The 20,614-nt window shown below is 42.7% G+C and overlaps 1 protein-coding gene across 17 annotated transcripts in view; it reads right to left on the bottom strand.

The window, feature by feature from the left end:
• The window catches only part of KLF12 (KLF transcription factor 12), a 264,264-nt gene that overhangs the window by 17,234 nt on the left and 226,416 nt on the right, over positions 1–20,614 (bottom strand). For 15 of the 17 annotated variants that reach the window (XM_054845333.1, XM_054845161.1, XM_054844567.1 and 12 more), the window contains one exon: positions 3,990–4,147. In XM_054845333.1, coding sequence (XP_054701308.1) covers positions 3,990–4,147 — 158 coding nt within the window. Of the gene's footprint in view, positions 1–2,310; positions 2,836–3,989; positions 4,148–20,614 lie in introns of those variants that run through there. The other 2 variants (XM_054845509.1, XM_054845684.1) reach the window with 2 other exon arrangements.

Raw genomic sequence — 20,614 nt, 5'->3', positions numbered from 1 at the left:
AGGGAAGAGAGTCTGTATCTTTCACAAACCAGGGCTAGTAGAAAAGGAAACAGCAATTCGTTAAGATAAATTTAAATATTTTTAGAATGAAATTTTGATGGGGACAAAAAAACCACAGTGGAAGGAATCAGTATTACTTAGCCTGCAATGCTCAGCTGTCCTACTGGAAGTGTCAATGGCAACTTTAGTGCCGCCTAAAAGGCCTGAAATAGCCATTACATATCATAAAATAACGCTACGGTTGTTTCCCTCTCCATCTTCAAAGTAAAAGCAGCCAACTGAAGAAGGCGAGCCCCGCCAGGGCTTCACGGATGCAGACTTTGTGGGGAACAGGAGTTACAGCTCACCCCATTCCTGGAGCCGACATCAGCACCTATGTCGAGTGCCACACAGACATACGCACACCGGGAATACAACCCAGGACTGCTGGTTTTCCCATTTTTAAAGATTACTCATTTGTAGAGTCACACATTAGTAATTTTCTTTAGGTGCACTGAAGCAGAAACTAACTCAACACAACTCCAGCGAGCCAATTTCTCACAGTTTCGCCTTGTGGAAAGAGTTGATAAACCTGAGCTGCGAGATTGCCTGCGAGCCCCGAAGGCTCTCCATCACACCCGATACCTCCTGATAACTTTATCTGACGATTTGGCAAAACAACAACAAGAAGCTGATACTAGAAAGAGAAATTTAATACAAGTGCGTCTGACTTATGAAATGCCCTAACTACTACAGGTTTCACTTGCAGTTTTTCCTAGTTGTAGAGACGATGTGTAATTCAAGCTCGCCCCCCAGTGGACTGCACGTCCGCACCAGCACACCAAGTTTTCGGGACACTGGTGAGAAGTGTTGGGCAGCTAGATGATAGCATACTTAAAAAAAATTAGGGGTCACTCAGTATTAAATGCAACTGTTACCATCTATAATATTTTGTTTCCATTTTTCATTATGTTTAAAAGATGTATACTTTCCAACCAACAAAGTTGTTCAAAATACCGCATTGTTTTCCCTCCTGTATCCAAACAACTGCAAATGTTTTAGTGGCTATGCAAATATAGTAAATGAAAAAGAAAAAAAAGGTTAGTTCTCAAACACGTCCTGCTTAGGTAAACAATTGTCTGCAAGATCAGCCTCCCTAAAAAAAAAAAAAAGTCCATATTATGCAATGCTGAGTTTCTGTGATCTTTTCTCAGAAAGTTTCCTACTGAAACTTGCTCACCCTTGCGTGCATAGCTGTCATACTTCATTTATACTTATCCAAAACTGAACACTAATTACTGTGGGTCATACGTGAATAATTAACTTCTTTACCCTGAAGCAAAAGTAAAGGCCAAGATAAAAAATGTAAGTTGAGATTAATACATAGAGTATGCTCATGTTCGGTGCTACAAATAAAATCAGAATATGCTAACTTCTGACCATTACCTATGAAGAGCTCTGTAAAACATTTAAATTTAACAGCACAATACAGATTTTTCTCACTCGATATGTTGGCTAAATTCAGCGCTCACCTTCTCTCTAGACTACACTTCTTACATTGCAGCAGGCATGAAGACATGACAAGATAAAGCAGTTAATAGCTGACCATTTAATGAAGGTTTTTGATTTGCTGTTATTTTTCTTTTCTCCCTGAAGGAATAAACCAACATCTAACATGACTGCAAAATATTTCAAGCAGCTGCCTTTTGGGGTGGGGATTCATTCTGGCCAGCTAACAGGTAGGTATCTGGGCTTCCTCTGTAGTCAGCAGTGAAAGAAAAGCACTTTTGCAAGCCAATCCCTGGGTCTACCTGAAGAGGGAATAACGTGCCCCAGAGGTGCCAATCCCTCTACCCAGAGATCCCAGACAGATAACATAGCCTAGACACCCATCTGCTAGGGAACCAAGGCTGGGCAGATGGATCCCATGATTACAGCAGGTACAAAAACTCCCTTCATGCTGCTGGAGAGTTACAGCTGCAAAAGCTGCAATTATCAACACCATTTCAAGTTGTCAGTGCTGAGTTTTGAGCACCCTAAGCGTACAGCCTGAGATTCAACAGTGCGGACTATCTAACACTGATTTGGGTGCATCACCCACAAGCGCTAGTCTGCCATGAGATCACTAATGAATGTACTTCACAGTGATTTAAAACGTCACGGCAGAAAAGAGCCTTCTGTATTTCCGGGCTAACTTGGGTGTGACATTTCTGAGATTCTTCACATCTAGTTTTGTAACTCAGCTCCTTACATGATGCTTGCTTATACTCCTGGGCTGGTCGTCAGTCTTGCAGGCTAGAAAAGAGTGACATCCCGGTGGTATAAGCACATAAGTGGTATTTTTGGTTCAACCCAAAAAGTCTACTGTTTTCATGCCTCTGGCTGAGCTCTCTGCCTTCTCATCTGTTACAGCCATATAATGCTCAAAGGGTGATACAGGCAAGAATAGAGAAACAACTTAGAAATCAGGGTTGGGAGAAGGAAAGGGACAGAGCAGGGTTAGATTGGGATAAAAGAAGTAAAACAAGAATAACAGAGAACAAGTTGAAAGGGTAAGCGTACATAAAATATACCAGAAGGGTAGGGATGACAGACCACATTGAAGATGGGAAAGAATAGGGAAGAGGAAAAAAGAATTAAGACAAGACATGATAAATTCAGAGAGAGGAGAAGTGACAAGCATTAATGGGACGATATGAAGAAACTAGAATAACTGGTCTGGGGGGAAACGTAATGAAATTCCCAGATCACCAGAACATTTCCACTGTTTAAGGAAGGGACTCTTACCTTACAGAAATTGGTTTAGTAGGGGGTATTAGGATGGAGCCTTGTTCAGTATTCCTCTCAACAAAAGTCCTACCAACCAAAAGACATATTGGAAAGAGTGATGGAGATGTGGCTTCATTTGAAATGGAGAAGCCATCACTTAATTTTTTAAAATAATATCTCATACTCTTCAGAGTACATCACACCACAGAAAGCACCAGCAGATTCTCAGCAAAGAACAACATTGTGCTACATGCTGGATGGACACCATTTTTTCTCCAAGGAGTTACAAGAATGCTGAAGTACATTAAGAGCAGAGAGATAATTAATTAAAGCAAATCAGCAGCAGAGTAAGGAACAGCACTGAAACTCAAAGCATTCTGTCCGCCACCTTTCTAGCCATCCAAGTGATCCCCTTTTCAATTGTTCTTGATGACTTCAAATTGCTGCTCCTGACTTTATCTACCATAAAATTACAACAATTACAAATCACTGCTTCAGCCAACCCTTACATGCGTGTCATGTAGACTAGTAACAACCTATAAAGTTAACAAGGACACCACGTATTCATTAATTGTTAAGTAATCATCACTGAATGGGACCCAGCTCACCTAGGCACCTCTCTTGCATCTCTTCTGCAGGGACCTAGTGCAACCTATTCTCATAAAGTGACTGACTTCCCTCTGCAGTATGTGGAGGGTGCCCCTGAAAGCCTCCAGAAAGAAATACTGAGCTCTTGAGTTTACACCTGAATTGAACTGAAGGCATTTAGTGGCATTACCTAGCATTCAAAGGCTACATCTGTGAAAGCAAGTAGTAGCTCAATAGGAGCAGGTCTGCAGAGTGAAAAAAATGGTGCTGAACATCCATGTCCACACTATGTGCTCTTCTTGGACTAGCTCTGGTTGGTCCCAAGCAATGACCATTGTTGGGACCCATTGTTCGCTGAAGCACAGTAGGTGAGTCCCTAGAGGCCACTTTTCTGTTTAGTTTCATCTGAAAGGAGTAGGTTTGTGCTGACACCGCTCTTGTGCTGTGAAGTGGGGATGACAGGAAAGTTTAATTCAAAAGTGCGCTTTTGATCTGCACCAGAATGTCAATGCTGATGCACTCGCAGACATCTCTGTTATTTAAGTACAGGCCTTTGGCTCTTGGTGTAGGATGACAGGTTCAATATGTCTTAAATTAGGCAGAAAGAAACCTGCTTGTCTTAACCGTGGTACACAGTGCCAGCAAAGTCTTACCTGTGTGCGTCCTCCGGTGAGCCTTCAGGTGGGAACTTTTTGTGTATACTTTGTTGCATCCCTCAAAGTCACACCGATGGATGCGCCGCTTCCTGGAGTCTGGAGACTCGGACCTTCTCTGACGCCTTGTGCTCTCAATACTGAATGGTGAAATTGAACTAAAAAACAAAACAGAAGCAACAAAAAATGAAGCAAGAGTATGATGCATATCCTGGGCCCCCAAAAGATCAGCGGTAACATATCACTGTGCCAGAAGTGACCTTAACAATTAAATAATATTTGAAACAATTTGTGCTTGAACCAGAGCACATTTTACAGTATGAAATAATTCAAGTCTTAATTTACAAATGCCTATTGCCAGAGAAAACACCACAATCCTTGAAATACTGCTCCAATAATGAAGTAGCCTGACTTTATCTGGCTTTATTTCTATTTTACATATGTCCAGATCCAAGCTCACTGAACTCTGCTTTCTAAACAACTTTATATATAGACTACATAATTTCTCTTTGACAAGCTTAAATAGATAAAAATCCTGAAACCTTTTATGAAAAAAGTGTTTCCAGTACCCAGGTCTGGACTATGGATCCTCACATTTGGCCAAACAGCTGTTGTTTGCTTGCATATACAGATTGCTAAGAGATCCATATCACCCTGCAGCAGCGATTTTTCCATTTACTTATTTAACAATTCTCAATCTATCACCTGCAAGTCAATGAACTTTATTTCCTTTCAGACCACTGATAAATAAAAAAGTTTATTAGCACAGGGCCAGCAAACAATCCCCACAGAAACACTTATGCTCAGTGAAGATACTCCATTTACAGCAACATCCTAAGGCCTATCAGTTATACCAATTTTAAGCAAATAAAAAAGTAATGTTGAAGTCACATTGCTTTATTTTATAAATACAGTATGTACGGAGTCTAATACTTGAAGAAAGCCTGCTACCACAATGCACTTGCCTTGGTTAGATAAACTTGTGTCATAAACTATTATCAAGCTGGTACGCCAAGATCCAAACCCTCACTGACTTCCACTGATTATATTACCCAGCTATAAATCATTATTAATTGATCTCCTTATCAACCCCATTATGGTTATACCGCACAGTAGTCATGTTCACCTACAGTTATACTAGTCTGTTTAGCTACTTTAAGTACTGGAACAACACTGGCCTTCATCAAGTTTCTGGGGCTTCCCCCACATTCCCAGGTTTATTGACAGTGAAGGTAAATGATCCAGAATTTCATCAGCCAGCTCTTTTGAACTCTTAAGATTCAAGTTCCTGGTTCTCCTGAAAGAATGTGTGACTGTGAAATGAAAATGAATCGGGGGAAAAGAAACTGAATACGATCACAAAAAGAAGTAAGCACGACCCTTTGGGGAAACTAAGATACTGAGAAAGGCATTTGAAAGAAGCACTGATGTTGATGCATCTGTTGAGAAGCTCCTGTGCCAACACCAATCTTCAACCTTCTCTTACAATAGCCTGTTCTGTTACAGCTATAGGTGCTCTGCCATAAACTTCACTTTTAGAGACTTCCAGAGTTTGCTGAAGACTACTTATATTGGGTTAAAACTTTGCCTAAAGCATCTCGTATCGTTAGCATGTTATTTCACTGATGTTCCAATGCACTGCATTACAAATATTTCAGCCTTGAATTCGTGGTAGTTAGAATCATAGAATCACAGGATGGTTTGGGTTGGAAGGGACCTCAAAGATCATCTAGTTCCAGCCCCCCTGCCATGGGCAGGGACACCCTCCACTAGACCACGTTGCCCAAAGCACCATCCAACCTGGCCTTGAACACTTCCAGGGAGGGGGCATCCACAGCTTCTCTGGGCAACCTGTTCCAGTGCCTCACCACCCTCACAGTAAAGAATTTCTTCCTAATATCTAATCTAAATCTACCCTCTTTCAGTTTAAACCCGTTACCCCTTCTCCTATCACTACATTCCCTGATGAACAGTCCCTCTCCAGCTTTCCTATAGGCCCCTTTAGGTACTGGAAGGCCACAATTAGGTGTCCCCAGAGCCTTCTCTTCTCCAGGCTGAACAAATTACGCATTTTTCTTTTCATTTCTTTTGCTTCTTTTTGTTTAAGTATGTTTACAGTACAACTGTAATTTAAAGCACTATTTAAAAAAATGGAGTACTCTCTTTCTGACAGCCCTCTTTTTCTCTTAACACTTTATATTCATATTTCCCCTTCAGGCAAAGAGATTTTCCAGATTAATTATTTTTACCTATAATACAATGTGTATAAATGGGCATGAGTGGAATTTCTGAAATGGAGGAAGAAATGGACAGAGGGCCGTAATATCAACATTAACTAGCAAAAAGTAGTCCCCAAGAGAGTAAGACACATCATCACTTTAACTATGTGACAAGAATACAGATCTGCTCAGCTGTCACAGAAATGTCTTAGGAAATGCATTTAAGCATCTGCATCTCAGGGCAAATAAAAGTCTTGGGTTAGATGATTCACTGAGAATGGTCTCGCTAGTCTGTTTTGTTTTTTTTTAAACATGCCACCAGCTAAAATAAAAACCAAACATGTAAATCATATCTTAAAGCTCAGTAATGAAGGTACAAAATCCAGTGCTCAAGACCAGAAAATCTTTATCTTTAAAAATAAATATTTGTGCACCATTTTTGCTTCATGTGATTTATGAGCCGTCTTAAAAGCCTATTTTGTAACAGGGCGTTCAGATCCTGGGTAGTACAGCTTGTTTAAATGGGAGGAGGATCAAGCTTATAATGCTGCCACAGTTTCCAGCCCCGAGACAAAATGAACCTTGAGCAGAATCAGCACCTTGTAAAAAGCTATTTGTCACGTACAAGAAAGTGACCTCACTGCTGGGAACCGCTCTGTGCTTTCCCGGGTATTTATACAGGAGACAGTGGCATAAAGCAGTGCCGCAAAGGTGGCACGTGATCAATGCTGCTGTTTCTTAACTGGACTGCTCCCTCTTTCTAAAAGGCGAAGCATCCTACCCATTCCACGACAGGGAAAACAACTGAATAAGCCACAGAAGGTGCCATGCATTGCCATCGTCCCCCGCGAGCTTCACAGCCATTGCTTGTTCAGCATGCCAAGGAGAAAGGTTACCGTCAGGTAGAATCAGCAAACGTAACCTAATGCCTTCCCTTTGCAGCGATGGAGGCTAAATGACCAACTAGCCAGCAGAAGGGACTTGCGTGGCAAGTGAGAGCAGACCTCCAAGGTGATCTTCCTCTGCCCCTCTAACCCACGTGGCACAGGGGCACCCCACAGTGCAGGCACGCTTACCGGTGGAAAAGGAGCCAGATCCTACCTGATACCACTAGCCTTGTTTTAGCCTTACAAAAGCTGTGTGATTTTTTTTAAATGGTGATACCACAGGAAGCCCTAAATAGAGCACAAGGTGCTTTTTTGAGCTTCCTGAGGTTAGTCCCTCTTGCAGCAACTGCCAGTTGATTTGCTAATGTTCTTTCCCTTGGCCGTGCAGCAGTAAAGGGACACCCTCCTCTTCCTTGAGCAATTTCTACAAAATACCCTCAGTGGGCACACAGAGAGACATAAAAAAAGTCCTCAAAACCATGTTTTGTGCCTTTTAAAGGCCATGGGGGTTCTGTCAGGTGACTCTGGTCAGCACAGGGATCCAGAAACTACTGTTTGATGGCACCATGGTGGACAAAGACTTTGAAAATGGACATGACAGGGAACTCACAGGAATTTATTATTTTTACTGATTTTTTCTCTTTTTGTTTACAATGTGCTTTAAAATAATGTAAAATAAATAAATTAAACAAACTACTATATCATAGCAGCCTCTCTTGACTCTGACTTCACACACTGCCCAGAGTGAAGACCTGGGGACACATCAGCCATCAAGAGCTGCCAGGGTGCCCAGATGAGGAGCTGCCAGTTCTTCTGTTAACGGCCAAGATCTCAGGCAGCCTTTAAAACTCAAGGTGGGTTTAGCAATAGGACTGATACCACAGGTAATGTCCCAGGCAAACTGCAGAGTGTATCAAATTACTGCTGATGTGTCAACCTTGAAAGATAAATTAACAAAAAGGAAAACTGTGTTCTGACCTGTCAGCTTGCCATTTATTTATCTGCAGTTCACTATTTCTAAAAACTGTAATTTCTATATTAGTGTAGAAACTATTACACTAACAGAAATCCTGGGAGACTGCTGGTTGCCTCTGTAAGCAGCTGCAACACCCGTAGTCAGTACTGCTCATAACGTGAAATGAATGAAACCAATGTGAGCATTTAGGGTGATTAAAAAAAATTCAGCTGTGTTATTTCCAGCTAGAAGTGAAAACATGCATCTCTGCGACTCTCACATGGCTAAGTGCTTGTCTCTCTGATGCAAAAAAAAGTCTGCAAAGTAAACAAAGACCGGGGCTTCGCCGGTAGATGGCCATCAAGTTCTCCTGAATGTGATCCGTGTTGCACGCGACAGGGATTTTAACGACCCTGGTAATGCAGGATTATTTTTCCTTTCTACAAATGCTGCTCATGACCTCCTAGGTGTTTCGCCTCTTTTCTACATACAGACTGGGAAAGGCCCTTGGCATATGCAGTAATGCTGTTAAAAACACATGTACTGGGTCTTTTTAAACCGATCCTGTTTTTTTCTGAGCAATATGCAGAGCAGAGCTGCCCAGGGAGCACCGTATGTTTATTAAAGCCTTGAACTGTGTTCAGTGCTGTGACGCACCAACAACATGCCATGTGGTGAGAAGTCACTGCACACTGGCTGCTCCCCACAAACACCCTGCTTATGTGTTCTCACCCTGCGGCAGACATGCAGCGTTACCTTTGCCCACCAAAGTATGAGCTTCCTGGCACTGCCAGTGTCTCAGCAAACTGGGCAAGAGCTGGCTGACGTGGCCAGCACGGAGCTGGAGATGTGCAGCAAGCCGCCACTTTGCTCTTTGCTGTACAAACCCAAACAGTGTCTCAGTGTTGTGTTTTCACCCTTCTGATTGCCACCTTTACTCTTCCTCTGTCCCTCCACTATGAGCTCAGGCGCTCTGGATATGTCTCCTGCCTGCCTCACAAAAGACCTCATGGAAAACATACTGACCCAGGGCCAACAGGCATAGACCAGCTTGTGCCCAAATTCCCTCCCACCTTACCTTACCATACGTCTCTCCTTTACAGCATTCAGACTGTAGTACCTTCCTCCCTAGCTCACCCTGTAGTTAAACAAGAGACTCATGGCTGCACCTTAACAATAGTCCATGGCTGCTAAAAGCAGATGCTAACTTCACTTTGGGGTGAGACCTAGACACGTATCAGCTTTGTCCCCTCCGCTCTGGATACCATGAGAAGGAGAACCAGACTGGGTTCAGCCCAGGGCGGCATGTGCTAAGCCTGAATGAGGGGCTCGGCAGGCCACAGCATGCCCCACAAGGTTGGAATAATGCAAGCTGTGGTCCTCTTGTGTTTCTCAGGTTCTGGGCTGTTGAAGGACGTGATCTGGCTAAGCTGGCGTACCCAGACAGTTCCTGCTCCAGTTCCTTTCCCTTGTGTCAGCACTGGCACTTCTCTGATCCTGCAGTTACCCAGTTCAGGGACCCACAATGACAATGTATTGGGTTTGCATGGCAAAGTTTTGGTAATGGGGGACTACAGGGGTGGCTTCTGTGAGAAGTTGCTAGAAGCTTCCCCTATGTCCGATAAAGCCAATGCCAGTCGGCTCCAAGATGGACCCGCCGCTGGCCAACGCCAAGCCCATCAGCCACAGTGGTAGCGCCTCTGGGGTAACAGAATTAAGAAAGGGAAAAAAAATCCTGCACAACAGCAACTGCAGCCAGAGGGAGGAATGAGAAGATGTGAGAGAAACAGCCCTGCAGACACCAAGGTCAGTGCAGAAGGAGGGGGAGGAGGTGCTCCAGGCACCACAGCAGAGATTCCCCTGCAGCCCGTGGTGAAGACCATGGTGAGGCAGGCTGTCCCCCTGCAGCCCATGGAGGTTGATGGTGGGGAGCAGAAATTCTACCAGCAGCCTGAGGAGGACCCCATGCCAGAGCAGGTGGAGACACCTGAAGGAGGCTGTGACCCCGTGGGAAGCCCATGCTGGAGCAGGCTCCTGGCAGGACCTGTGGACCCGTGGAGAGAGGAGCCCAAGCTGGAGCAGGTTTGCTGGCAGGACTTGTGACCCCATGGGGGACACACGTTGGAGCAGTCTGGTCCTGAAGGACTGCACCCTGTGGAAGGGACCCACGCTGGAGCAGTTCATGAAGAACTGCAGCCTGTGGGAAGGACTCATGTTGGAGAAGTTCCTGGAGGACTGTCTCCTGTGGGAGGGACCCCACGCTGGAGCAGGGGAAGAGTGTGAGGAGTCCTCCCCCTGAGGAGGAAGGAGCGGCAGACACGATGTGCGATGAACGGACCGTATCCCCCCTTCCCCGTCCCCCTGTGCCGCTGGTGGGGGAAGAGGTAGAGAAAACTGGGAGTAAAGTCTGGCCCAGGGAGAAGGGAGAGGTGGGGAGGAGGTGTTTTTAAGGTTCAGTTTTATTTCTCATTACTCTGATTTGATTGGTAATAAATTAAACTAATTTCCCCAAGTCGAGCCTGTTTTGCCCATGATGGTAATTGGTGAGTGATCTCTCCCTGCCCTTATCTCGACCCACAAGCCTTTCGGTGTATTTTCTCTCCCCTGTCCAGCTGAGGAAGGGAGCGATAGAGCAGCTCTGGTGGGCATCTGGCCTCCAGCCAGGGTCAACCCACAACAGAGTCAATTCTGCAAAAAAAAAAAAAAAAAAAAAAATCTGAGCAGCTTGCTAGCTTTTGTTGGTTTAACTCCCTAAATAGTGGAGTCTGCCAAGTACCTGCACTGCCACATGGGAGAGGATGGGAACCTGTAGCCAAGGGTTAGGGGAGTGTCATCACCCCTTTCAGTGGCAACTAGCTGTGATTATCATCAATGCCACAACTTCCATGGAAATTCAGAATTTGTATGAAGGAATCAAGAACATGGACATAAGCGATCAAGGCAAGGAACAATTGGAAAATTCACCTTTTGCTCCACAAAGAAGCTTCAGCTTCTGCTTGTGATACTTGTGTAACATGCATAAAGATAAACATACAAATAGATAGGCTGAGAACAAAAATTGGGAGATAGTAACATCCTAAATACTTAGGAGGTGACGATGTGCTTTGGCAATACAGGGTAGAACCAACACGCAAACATTTGTATCTCACCTTTAGGCCAATTTTGGACATTCAGATATTTACGTTTTTTCTTTGTTTTTAAAGGGAAAAAGATACAAATAAATTATATTCAAATACACAGATATTGTACAAATTTAGCAATGTGAATCATTATAAGACATGCAAAGCTTCTGAGCCAGCCTTTCAGTTGTGGTAACTAAAAGTGCGGGCCAATGAAATAAAAGCAGAAAACTAGAATATAACATGTCTGCATTCAGATGGTAAAGAGCAGTTGAAGAAAATCCCTGGATCTCTAGCATTCACTTGGTGTTCAAAGGGAACCCAGGCTGCAGAAACATTGTGGGTTTTGGCCATTTAACATTTATAAAAACTAGAGCTCTTAAGTGACTAAATATGGGCATCAGAGGCGAGATTTCTGTGTTATTTTTGAAAATCTTGGCCTTTGGATCCATCGGTGGGATGGCACTCCCCCAGAGCGTGTCAGTGGATCTCCTGCAAACCCACAGCAGCTGTTGGTCCTCCCTCGGGTGACACGGGGCAGCAGCACTGCTCAAGGCTGTGGCTCCCCACCAAGGACAGTCGGAACCAGAGATGACCATGGTCCCAACTCTGGCACATTTCTGAGTCAAGTGAACACATGCACAGCAGCACGCAGCTCATTCAGGGAGCTAATCTCACTTAAAGTATTCTTTCCCTCTCAAGACTAAGTTTCAGACACTAAAAGGCGTGATAGGGGTAGTCTGTGTGGTTTTGAAAAGGGGAATTGAACCGCGTTTCCCGGTTTCCAGCTATCAATTACTTTGTTTTGTAGTAGCTTTTCACATAATGTAATTTTATTTTCTGACAGCTTGTATAATGTTACGTTCCCACTCAGGATATTGGTGAAAGTATCCTTATAAGCACAACATATTAAACTGTGAAGAAATAAGATACAGATTATTTTTCATTACTGTTTACAAAACTTCACCTACTATAGCAGCGAGATGCCAAAATCATACTATATAAAAACATAGTAGTTTTGTTGCTTTAATATGCTTAATAAAGATCAGTGTAATCTCCTGATAAAGTCTTCCCCTCAAATATTTACTTATTGCTTTTTTTAATACAAAGTTTCTCCTGTCTCCCCTTCACAGACAAACAGATGCACAGCATATATACATATGTATTTTTTCCTCCTCTTTGATTCTTAGATTCTAATTAATGTTTCATGAAAGGCAAACATCTGCCATAGGAATGTTAGACATTAAAACATATCAAGCAGTACTTAAGGCGATCATAAAAGGAAAATATGTACTACTCTTTTATTAGCAATAGTTACTTCAATCAGTGTAGTTTAAGGTGATGTTATACTGGAAATTACACTTTTTGTCAAGAAAGAAAGGAAGAATTTGGCAGCATACACAAACAGCGCACATATTAAATAGGAAAATCACATGGGTAAGCAAGACACAGATAAGAGATGATTTGAATACATTTGGTTCAGAAAATGCCTGAGCTGGAGAAGGTGGGAAATCGTGATGGGAGCAGACAGAAGTAGAGGCACGCTAAGTTTGCCCTGTTACGCTCTGTCCTAGGTGTCCGCTTCTGGCTACTGCAGGAGGCAGAGCCCAGACAAGAGGATCCTCGGCTCCAGTTCCATATGGCCATTCCCCTGCTCTTACATCCCTATGCCAGGTGGTCAGCAAACAAAATACCCTGCACATCTCTGACTACGACTTTTTCTGCAGTATTTATTCCCACTGACACCAGCTAAAGTTACTTGAACTGTTGAGCTGCCTTGCAATACCTGAGCATGTTACAACATCTCTCTGGCTGAGGTGGAACCGAAAGTGTGACTATATACAAAATAAACTTCTGGCAGTGGGGCAGAGCTTTCGGGTCTACTAGGAAAAGCACCAATGTCAACCATGGCACACCTTACCAAAATTCTCCATCACCTTTGTTATCACCTGTGTTAAACTGAGACATGAGAATGAGGCAGTTTCCTGATCCTCCTGAGGCGTGCTCACACTGTGGGATCTGGGAGTGCTTTCTAGCTCCTAGGGCAGTACTGTCCTGGGGTGTATCCCAGCTCCACACTGGCTTGGGACCTGAGCACACACCACATTCTCCTCTTTCACACTGTTCCTGTGTGCTGGGTTTCGTAGGAAAGGAAGCAGGGCCAGAAGGTATCTATGACATGCTCCAGCATGTCCTCCAGATCTGATGACTGGAGGACCGGGATTGCAAAGCACATAGAGGAAATCTATAAATCAAGCCTATGATGAACTCTGAAATGCCACTAAAAAAAAACCCCAAAACCAAAACTTTCCATCTATTTTGCCCTTATTAACTAAGAAAATTTCACCCTAGACACTTATTGTGTAAAAGAGCAAAGGAATTACATGTTAACTATCATTGCTTACATAATTAGAATGTTTATTCCTGGTTTTGGGAAAGTTTACGGCCATATGAAAAGTTGTACCACCTGCAGCTCCTGCTGTAAGAACCAGAACCTGGGCCAGCCTCTAAGCAGAGACAAACTTACTCCTGCACGACTACATCCAGCCATAGCCAAGTGTGGGCAACAGCAGCTCCTGGACCAGTGACTCCCCTACTGACCTACTGGGCTGCTGCTTAACAAAGACAAATTTTGCATTTCTCCTAATATGGCAGGACATATAGAGCTTGTTTCTACCTGTAAAAGTTTCAGAAACATTTCACGGTAAGTCTATGACGTTTTACATATAGACAAAATACTTTTAGCAATTTTAAACAAAATTCCACTTCATTGCTCTCTGTCTTCCCCTTGGTTTTGGATAGATGGACTCAAATTACATGAGACACTTGGCCTTAGGTTTTGCCATAGATTTTGAGGCGACAAACGAAAGCAGTTGTTTCAATCTGTTTAGGAGTTAGTTTTTTTCTAACATGTGCAACATACAAAAGATGCACAGCCACATGATTGACAATTCCAGCTCTTCAAGACAGCTCAACCACGGTGCAAAGACTGCTCTGGATAATGAAGCCCACGCTAATGCCTCCTTTGGTAACATAGCGCATTACCACGGAATAGAGAGTAACAGAAAAATTCAGCTGGGGAGGGAGCTGTGGGGGGTCACCTGGTTCAACCTGCTGCTCAACAGGGTTAACTTCAGAGCTAGATCAGATTGCTCATGGCCTTGCTGAAGTCTGAAAATGTTCAAAGATAGAAAAAAAAGCATCTCTCTGGGCTACATGTTCCAGTGGCTCAGCCACACTCATGTTCTAAAGGGAATTTCTAATGAACTTTTTCTAAATAGTTCCTACATAAATGTTTCTATTTATAAATACACATATCTACACATTATAATGAAAGATAACTAAATGACCATGAGCTAATGCAAGCCTGAATTTCTTTCTTTTTTTAAAAAAAATAGCTTACTTTTTGCTTTAGCCCAATGTTCTTCCAAGCTAAAGTGGGAATCCATGAAAATAAGGAAACCGCAAGCAGTGGGGAAAACGTATCTTCACAAAGAACTTGCAGGTGGAATAAAGTGCACGAGCAAAGGTCTGTTCTTTGGATCTGACGACAAAGCATTGTACTTCTTCCTGAAAGCAGGAACAGTTCCTGAAATCCTGTATGCCAAATGTGTTTGATGCGTGCTAGTTCAGGCCTGGGAGCTGAACCTCGTCTAGCAGAGAAAGAGCATCTTATTTCGTTCCCTTCCTTTCAGAGCTGGCAGAACAGCAGCGATCATTCACAGGATCTCTAACGCACCAGCCGTTCTAACACTCCTTCCAGACGGAGGCTGCATCAATGCCGAGTCTGTTCTTTCTTTTTTGTCCCCTTCTAAACAGAGCAGAAAATTGGGTAACTGAACACCTCCAACTCAGCTTTGAGAGCACAGGGCCCTGCTTTACCTTTCCCATTCCTTTCTGATTCATACTTTTCCTTCATGTTTTTCTGGCAACACATATGCAAACAAGCTACGGCAATACTGGTTTTCTCAGCAGAGGAAATTAAGAAAGGGAAATAAAGACTACTCTGTTGGAGACATGGGCTGAGCTGAAATTTCCAGCATGGAAATTAGATGAGTATGTACATATTCACATCTTTCACCTTTGTTCTGATTACTTGCAGAAACAGCACAGACACTCCACTTGCTAGTGCAGGACACCCTGCACGTTGTACCTTGCTCTCCAGATTTCACTTTCTTCTTATACCTCCAATTCTGATTTCTCACACCTGTGCAACACAGTAGTCACTTGCAATGTCCGTAAAATGATGACTCTCGCCTGCGCATTCACCTCCTCTTGTTGGTCAGACTAACAAATGTGGAACTGATCACTGCAGTGGTGATTAAATAGCCTCTCTTGTGCAGCCTTAGCTGACAAAATTGTCGCATAATGTCTTGCCAGGTCAGTGACATTAAATGAGGACATTGCATCCACTGGGACTGAAGCTCATGTGAATGACCTTTTCTTCCTTCCTGTTCAGAAGGGTTATTATCGATATGTTAAATATTTGATTACCCTAGATACTTATGTATAATGCAATTATGGGTGGTCATCTGTCATACTCTGTGTCATCAAGCAGATTTCTGTAACTACTAAATAGTTGACTCCATTGAAGTGTACACTTCCGTGCTTATGTATGTAAAGATAACCTGCCACCCATGTCAGAATGTCATCTCAAAAAACCTACTTTGTATGCCCCACAGCCCTCTAACAAGCTCCTGTCTCTGAGAATATATATTGCAAAGAATTAATCTACTGTAGATATAAAATAAGTATCATACCTATTTGATCTGGCTAGGAGAAAAGGGACTAAATAATTTAATTAATTTTGGGACAAAAAAGTTACTGAGCACAAGATCATACTTCAGGGATCTGGGTTTCTTTTTCTAAAACTACTTTCTAATCGATAAATTTTGAGATTTAGAGAGGTTTTTTCCTTCCAAAGCACTCTCTCCTATTGAAAGAATGTTTTATAAAAAAATATGAGAAAATATTCTATAAATCAAAATTGTTACTATACCCCAGAGGCCATACAGATTGTGTTACCACGCATTTTTGTTAGCAACAATGAGGAATCCTGATGTATTTATGTTGTACAAGAAGCTAGCTTTTCTATTCAGTATGCTAACTTGTACCTGGCTTTACAGCCATGCATGTTGATGAACCATCTCTTCATTTAGATTACAAGATCCTTGCTACACCTTTTTTGCTGGTTTGTGTTTGCAAAGCAAAATAAGTACAGTGAGGTCCAAATCCATGAACAGAGTACTAATACACTACTGCAATATGAAGAAACCTCACTACCTCTCCTTCCATCGGTGGTTTCCCACACCTATTTATAAGACAGCTCCACCTGAAAACCAGGCAATGTTCTGGGCTTCACTAGGTCCAGCTCCTCAACCTCCTTTCCTGGGGACTGCCATTTCTTTTCTCTTCCTGTCCTTTATTTTCCTCCTCTCTTCCCCCAGACTTGCTGCCACCTCCCCAGCTGGGAACTGCCTCTCTAGAGAATCACGGGGCCACGTTTTGTCACCAAGTAAGATATTTACACAGGCAGAAATTTATACAGTTGCGGTTTCGCTGTATTTGCTAGCGTGTGAAAGACTTCTAGTGGCTTCATCTGCCATGGGATAGAAGGCGTCCCTGAAAGCTGTACAAATTGGCCATATAATTTCTGAGAAAGAGGAACTCATGACTAACATCTACGAGCTGGAAGAGTTACTGTGTCTTTTTACTGGCCTTGCACAGATCAGTTGGACCATGTGGGCAACCATTCCTTTTCTTCTCTCCATCACTGAAATCAATCTAACTTCCATCCAGCGAATACTCAGTCTGCACTCTGAGTAACTTCAGGTAGGTAGAGTCTTTCCACTTGTAATTAATTAGGCAACAGAACACTTACCTACTTCTCACACATACCAAAAAGGCAAATTTCAACAATTCCTTGTTTATCATTACACCAGTTCAGCAATCAGAAAGATATCCAGTTTGGATATGGGCCTCGGAAAGTCTGGCAAAGCTGCCACTGTCTTCAGTGGAGTCAGACATATGTTCTCCCAACAGAAAGAGGAAACCAGAGTATTGTGGTTTTCATGAACTGGTCTCCTTAATGCTTTCTCACCAAGGCAGCACTGTGTTTACCATCTCCAGTGCTCATGGGCAGGGCAAGGTTCGATTAAAAGCAAAATTTATTCTGTAGGTAGAATGCATATAGCCATAAGGTACGTTTTGTAGTAAGAAATCTAACGAAATACATCTTTAACAAATCTGTTTGTCACATTAGAAATTGTTCCATTTGCACACAGAGTACACAGTCTCTACTCTTCACAATAAATACCTCACAACACTTTTTCAAGAGCATCGATTAAGCTGGTGGCCAAGCAGCTCCACTCCTCTGGGCTTCACTGGGTCGAGGTGGCTGCGTGGGCTTGCTCTCATGCTTCTCCACTTAAACAACTAGGTGGCCCTCAGTGTATCCATTTCCGGGTCAGGAAAAACTACAGACACATTTAGGATGGCAATATTCTTCTTTAGAAAGGCAAGAACAAAATCCTGAGGACTTTTTCCCATCAAAATAAAGGGTCAAGATTTCACCCTATGCGTGCTCCAGCCCTGCTAAGGCGAAATAAGACTGAGGACTTGGCTGGTTATATAAACTATCACTTTGTATGTGAATTTATAGGAAAGTTCTCATGCAAGGATTTAAATTGGGTAAGATCTAAATGAAGTTGCCTTTTCAGGTTTTTTGAAACGTAACACAATGCGTTCTCCTGATAAGAAATGTTTTCCCACTGGCTAAAGGGCGTATGTGTCCCTTTGGGACATCAAGTATTCAATTATTTGAGGGAAATTATTCTACTATTTCCAACAGACATTGAATGTTTTGTTCAGAAAAGGATAAAAATATACAAAGTTGAACAAGCTTTGCAACTGTCAGATTTTTGACCCAGCCCTTCCCTAAAGACTAGCAACAGGCAAAACTACATGTTTGCAGGCTTTATGAAATAAATTTTATTTAGTTTCATCCTTAAAAAAAATATTTAGATAACTACTTAGAAACAATGCTGCCCAACGAAAGAGAGAATATATAGTCATATAGTATTGTAGTTAAACGAATGCTTTTTCAGAGGAGGTTAAATAGCCACCATTTTCAGATTAGCACACTTTTTCCTTTGATTCAAAAATGGCTGAGGGAGGAGGGAAGGAACTTGGTTTCCATCCACACAGAAACATGACCTAGTCACCAGCAGGATTTCTTGCAGATGCCTTAGAAATGAATATCGGGTCTCCTTCATCTGCATGATACTCTTTGTCCTATTTAGTGCTACAGAATATTTCTACGGCCTTGATATTACTTGATGTATTTATTTTTTAAGCTACTGTCACTATCATTTATTTTTACACTTGGAAGCACACTCACACTACAAAGAAGTGCAGGGGATCTGTCTAACTGCTCTCCCTGAAGTGGGCGCGTCCCTCCCAACTGCATCTCCTACAATGCTGAGAATCAAAGGATGGAAATAACAGGCCACTCTGTTTCACCTTGCTAATTTATGCATGTTCCTCATTAGCACACTGCCAAGCATAGTTTTTAAGTCCCGAAGGCAGGTCAACAGATCTGGGTGGCTAGAAGAGAGTGCTCTGAATTTCAAGCATGTTAAATGTGTGGTCAGGAGCACCAGTCTGGGACCCAGCAGTCCCTTGCTTTGCTACAGGTTTCCTGCATATATTAGTCCAAAGCAGTTGTGCTGACCCAGGATCCAGTTCATTCATCTCTGGAATTTCTACTGCTTCCCTGAAAGCACCAGTCTCCCCAGTTTTCACCAACAGGATATTTGGCTTAACTTAAATCCACATCAGGACTTCTTCAGTAGTACTTTTAAAATTTCCTTTTTGGAAAAAAGCAAAAGAAAAATCCTCCACACCCACTTCTGGATATTCTCCCCTCTCTAATCTATTAAAATCTCTGCTTGTTTACTATCTGAGATCTTATAAACAGTATCAGTCATCAAATAAAGCACCAACTAGTATTGCCAATATAGTAATTAAGAACAACCGGCATGCTTACACTCAAGCTTTTACTAGAGAAATCAGAGTCTGTTAAAATCTAGCAAAACTCAACCCAGCACATATGTTGTTTTGTATTGTTTTGTTAAATGGGATGGAACATACCAGAACTTTAAAGATCAAAAAACCCCCCATAATTTCCTAAAACATTTGGAGCCTTTGCATGCAGTGAAAAGGGATAATTATCAAAGCATTTTGCTGTCACAATTGTTCATTTGGAAGAGGCACAGAAAAAAAAAATCCAAATCCAAAACTCTCAGCATGACAGAATGATATTGCTGCAACTACAGCAAATAAGAAGTGTTAGGCAGGTGGAGGGAGACATCAGAGCGGCATTCGGCGCAAGGTCAGACGAGACAACGATGACCATCACAAGCGACTGCCTGAGTAAGATACGCTACACATCTCACCCTGGAAATGGGGTGCCATGCCCACTTTGTGCAGGCATCCCTGCCAATACTGCCTGCGAGGTGTGGGAGGTTGCTTGAGGCACCTCACGACACCCACCCTGAGGTGAGGAAACACATTTCAGGGGAGAAGAGAGAGCAGGGCTCTTCCCTCCTACCACAGTTCTCGTTTCTTTGCCCTTGTTATATACTTTTATCCCGTATGGGAGGGATGGAGGGAGGAGGACTGTCATCGCAGACTGAAATTGAGTTTGACACAAGATCACAACCTGCACACGCAAAACCCAACTTGATGTGCCCCTACCCATTTTTTTTTTCAGAAATATTGCTGTAGGGAAGCCATTCACTTCAATTACACCCCTGAATCCTCTTTGGAAACTCCCATTTGCAATTCCACCTCTTCCCCCTCTGCCTGGATAATAGAGGTCCATTCTGAGTTTTGTATTAGCTGTAACAGCAGTCACAAAATCCATTTCTCATTTAAGTCTCTTATCTGGCCACTCAAATGCAACCCAGCTTGTTACACAAACGGAGGTAGAGAAGTCTTGAATACTGATATAATGGAGTTTTTAATAGTAAAAATGTTAATTAAATGTGATGTTGAAGCATCTTGTGGCACGACAAAGTCCCTCTCCTGCCACACAGGAGGTAGGTGGAGAAGGTAGACAGGGATACCCACCCCACCACTCACCCCGCAGCAGGCACAGAATAAAGCTGTAGCACTTCTGCCACCGTATTTGTTTGAGGTAGCGCTAAAAGGTTGCATTCACTGGCCAGTTATTTCTTGCTCTTGTTATGGTCTTTCCTACAAAAATGAGATGTTGGAATTTCAATGTGTTTTGTGTTCAGTAAATTATAGTTGTTTTCAAAACAACTTCAACCTTTCCAGCAGCCGGTGGCCTGGCAGGTGGACCTCTTGCATCTTTACATACTCAGTCTGACAAACCTCTTCTGCAAGAAGCAAGGCAGGCAGAGAGACACTCTGTAAAATT

Source organism: Grus americana, chromosome 1 (assembly GCF_028858705.1).
Source record: "Grus americana isolate bGruAme1 chromosome 1, bGruAme1.mat, whole genome shotgun sequence".
NCBI classification, from domain to species: Eukaryota; Metazoa; Chordata; class Aves; order Gruiformes; family Gruidae; genus Grus; species Grus americana.
This window is presented reverse-complemented; position numbering and strand designations above follow the sequence as displayed.